The sequence below is a fragment of the Miscanthus floridulus genome, chromosome 6 (assembly GCF_019320115.1).
Source record: "Miscanthus floridulus cultivar M001 chromosome 6, ASM1932011v1, whole genome shotgun sequence".
Lineage (NCBI taxonomy): Eukaryota > Viridiplantae > Streptophyta > Magnoliopsida > Poales > Poaceae > Miscanthus > Miscanthus floridulus.
Window position 1 is genome coordinate 4358272 of NC_089585.1, and position 3107 is coordinate 4361378.

At 63.0% G+C, this 3107-nt stretch overlaps 1 protein-coding gene across 1 annotated transcript; it reads right to left on the reverse strand.

Moving 5' to 3' along the window:
• On the reverse strand, window positions 1-2788 carry LOC136457455 (cytochrome P450 710A1-like). The gene has a single exon (XM_066457481.1). The coding sequence runs from the start codon at window positions 1919-1921 to the stop codon at window positions 371-373; it is 1551 nt and encodes a 516-aa protein (XP_066313578.1). The 5' UTR covers window positions 1922-2788; the 3' UTR covers window positions 1-370.
• Between the last annotated feature and the right edge of the window lie 319 nt (window positions 2789-3107).

The following is a 3107-nucleotide window of genomic DNA, read 5'->3' on the forward strand; positions in this document are numbered from 1 at the left end:
TGTGAAGTACTACTCGCTGACTAGTTTATGTGAGAGAAAAATACTATTCCGACTCAGCCAAATGAACATGCTGAAATAATTGAATGGACCATGCCGGCCGGCCTGAAAACAAGACACGAGCAAGCCAACACGACAACCTACAAATCAAATCATCACACCACCAACACCAAGCAATGAAGCAAAAGCACCACGGGGAGGGAGGCGGCCCGCGCCAAGAAATCCAAAAGAAAAATGGGGGGTTGAGGGAGGCCGTGAGGAGGGCGGCAAGAAGCGGCAGCGGTCGGAACCGAGAGAGAGTGGCAGGAGCGCAAGAGGACAAGAAGGCCACAAGGGGCGGGCGGGCAGGAACCACCAACCAGCTCAGAATTCTTCAGAACGATGGGAACTTGGCGCATCGCTGCTTGAGGTACACGGCGCAGCCGTCCTTGGGCACGATGGTGGGCATGTACACCGGGTCGTCGCACCCGGGCGTCCTCTCCCGCCGGAAGTCCACCACCGACACGAACAGCGCCATGAACAGGACGAGGTGGTTCAGCGCGTACCGCTGCCCGAGGCACTGGTGTGGGCCCGCGCCGAAGGCCAGGAAGTTGCGCTTGTACGCCACGTCCTCCCGCCGGCTCTCCGAGAAGAAGCGCTCCGGGTCGAACGCCTCCGCCTCCGGGAACCCCTGGAACGATGACTCGTACACGGACGGGAACACGATGGCGCCCTTGGGCACCGTGTACCACTCCGTCAGCTGGAACGGCTCCCCCGCGATGTGCGGCACCAGCGTGGCGGGGGGACGGTGACGGATCACCTCCCGCGCCACCGCCTGCGTGTACCGCATCCCCTGGATCGTCTCCGCCGTCATCGGCTCGCCGGAGTCAGGGGACCAGGCGGCCGACACCTCGGCGCGCACGCGGGCCAGCACCTCCGGGTGGGAGTCGAGCGCCGACACCGCCCAGCAGAGGGACGAGGTGGACGCGTCCTGCGCCGCGAACAGGAAATCGAACATGAACCCGCCGATCTCCTCGTCGTCGGTGTGCGCGGGCGGAGGGCGCCCCGCCGCCGCCGCCTCGTCGATCTCGCGCAGCGTGTCCTGCATCCAGAAGTCCACCAGGCACTCGGGCTCGCCGCCGGCGCGCATCCGCGCCTTGCTCTGCCGCGCGCACTCGCCCAGCGTGCGCACCAGCCGCGCCACGCCCTGCCTCGCGCGCCGGAACGCGAAGCCGGGGAGGTCCACGGGCAGCGCCATCAGCCCGACGTTGAAGAGGTTGTAGTCCCCCTCGAACCGCCGCCGGGCCTCCCCGGTCAGGTACGGCCCCGCGAACACCGTCTGCGAGGTCTCCAGGTTCATGTCCCGGCAGGGCACGCGGATGGGGAACGCCCTGCTCCCCTCGCCCTCGCTCCGGTCGAGCCACCGGCGGAGGTGCGCCAGGATGACGCGCTGCTGGAGCGCGGCGTAGGTGGAGAGCGCGCGCGGGGTGAAGTTAGGCGCGATCCGCCGCCGCAGGTCCTTGTGGTCCTCGCCGAACATGTAGATGAGGTTGTGGTCGCCGAAGAGCTTCTTCCCGAAGGGGTGGCCGATGAGGTGGAACGCGTCGGGGCGGACGTTGGCGAACACGCGGTGGGACAGCTCCGTGTCGCGGATGAACACCACGAACCGCCCCACCAGGAAGTCGGCGGCGAGGCCCACGCCGGACCGCTTCGCGCGCGCCGCCTGCGCGTCCCAGAACGCCGTCGTGTCGCGGATCATGTGCGCCACGCTGCCGAGGAACGGCACCACGAGCGAGGGGCCCGGCAGCGGCCCCTTCTTCCGGTGGTAGGACAGCTGCTCCACCAGGAAGTAGAAGGCCACCGCCGCCGCCAGGAACGGCGCCGCCGCGCGGAGGTCCAAGGAACCGGACACGGACACGGACAGAGACTCCGCCGCCGCCGCCATTGCTCTCCTCCGGCCGCTACCAACCGCGCGGAACGCTGACCACGAGCAGCAACGGCCCTAGCAGCAGCCGCCGCCGCCGCCGCCACAGGTCAATTTATCCTGAGGGTGAGGGCTGAGGAGCCTCGTGGGGAGCTCTGTTTAACTCGCCCAACGGTCCAGACGGGTCTTTGATTCGCGATCTGATCAGAGCGTCCAACCCACTATGATTGAAAGACCTCTGTCACACTACACAATAAATATAATTGGGGCAGAGGACTCAAGTCACGAGATTCGTCTGAGCCAAGCTCTCTACCGAAATCTTTAAACCCTAATCCGATCTAGAGGGACGTAGCCAGTGACGTAAAGCCACCAGCCGTGCTGCCTCTGCATCTACACCGAAGGGCTTCCATGACGTCGGACTACACTGCACCACCACCGGTCTTCACTGCTCATCACCGTCCTCTTCCCCAACCGTCGCTGCCCTAGCGCATACACCGACTCTATGGCGAACGTAAGCGGATCCTCCTCTGCGGTGTCAGGTTCGATACGTTCTTCCACTCCTCTCTCTAATCTCTGTCTAGAACATGCACTAGGACATGCTACCCATTGAACATCAAGTACTCGACTGAATCTATGCGTGATCCTATGATCTAACAATGGCATCAGAGCCAAGGTTTTTCTACGGTTCTTTAGATCTAGAACGGGTGAATGATAAGAAATAGAGAAGATCCGTTCGGATCTGAGAAAAGAAAGGGTCTCGGATCTCAAAGCCGAAACCAAACCCGCGAATCAGTCACGGGGAAGATGAACAGTCAAACCCTAACCCGAAACCTAATCAAAACCTAACCCTAATCCCAATCGGTGAAACCCAAGAATAGATCCGAAAGGGGAAGAAGGGGAAGGGAAAGAGGCTTACCTTGCCGCTGCTGTCACCGTCGTCGTGCGGGAAGCACCGCTTCACCGGTGCAAAAAAAGAAAGTGTCGCTGCCGCTCAGGCACGGCCTCCACGGGTGCGGTAGGGCACCACCGCCAGGCCGCTCGACAGCGACGCGCTCACCCATTGGGGAGCGCGCACGCTGGCGAGGGGGCCGGTGATGGCGCCATGCTCCACCGTCTCTTGGTCGCTCGCTAAGGCTATGCTGAGGGGAGGAGAAAGGAGCGCGACGAAGAGAAAGAGAGGAGGAAGGAGGGCCAGACTTTGTCCGGT

What these genes read in the sequence shown, in the direction of transcription:
- LOC136457455 (XM_066457481.1), bottom strand. Translation starts at nt 1,921, where the DNA reads ATGGCGGCGGCGGCGGAGTCTCTGTCCGTGTCCGTGTCCGGTTCCTTG.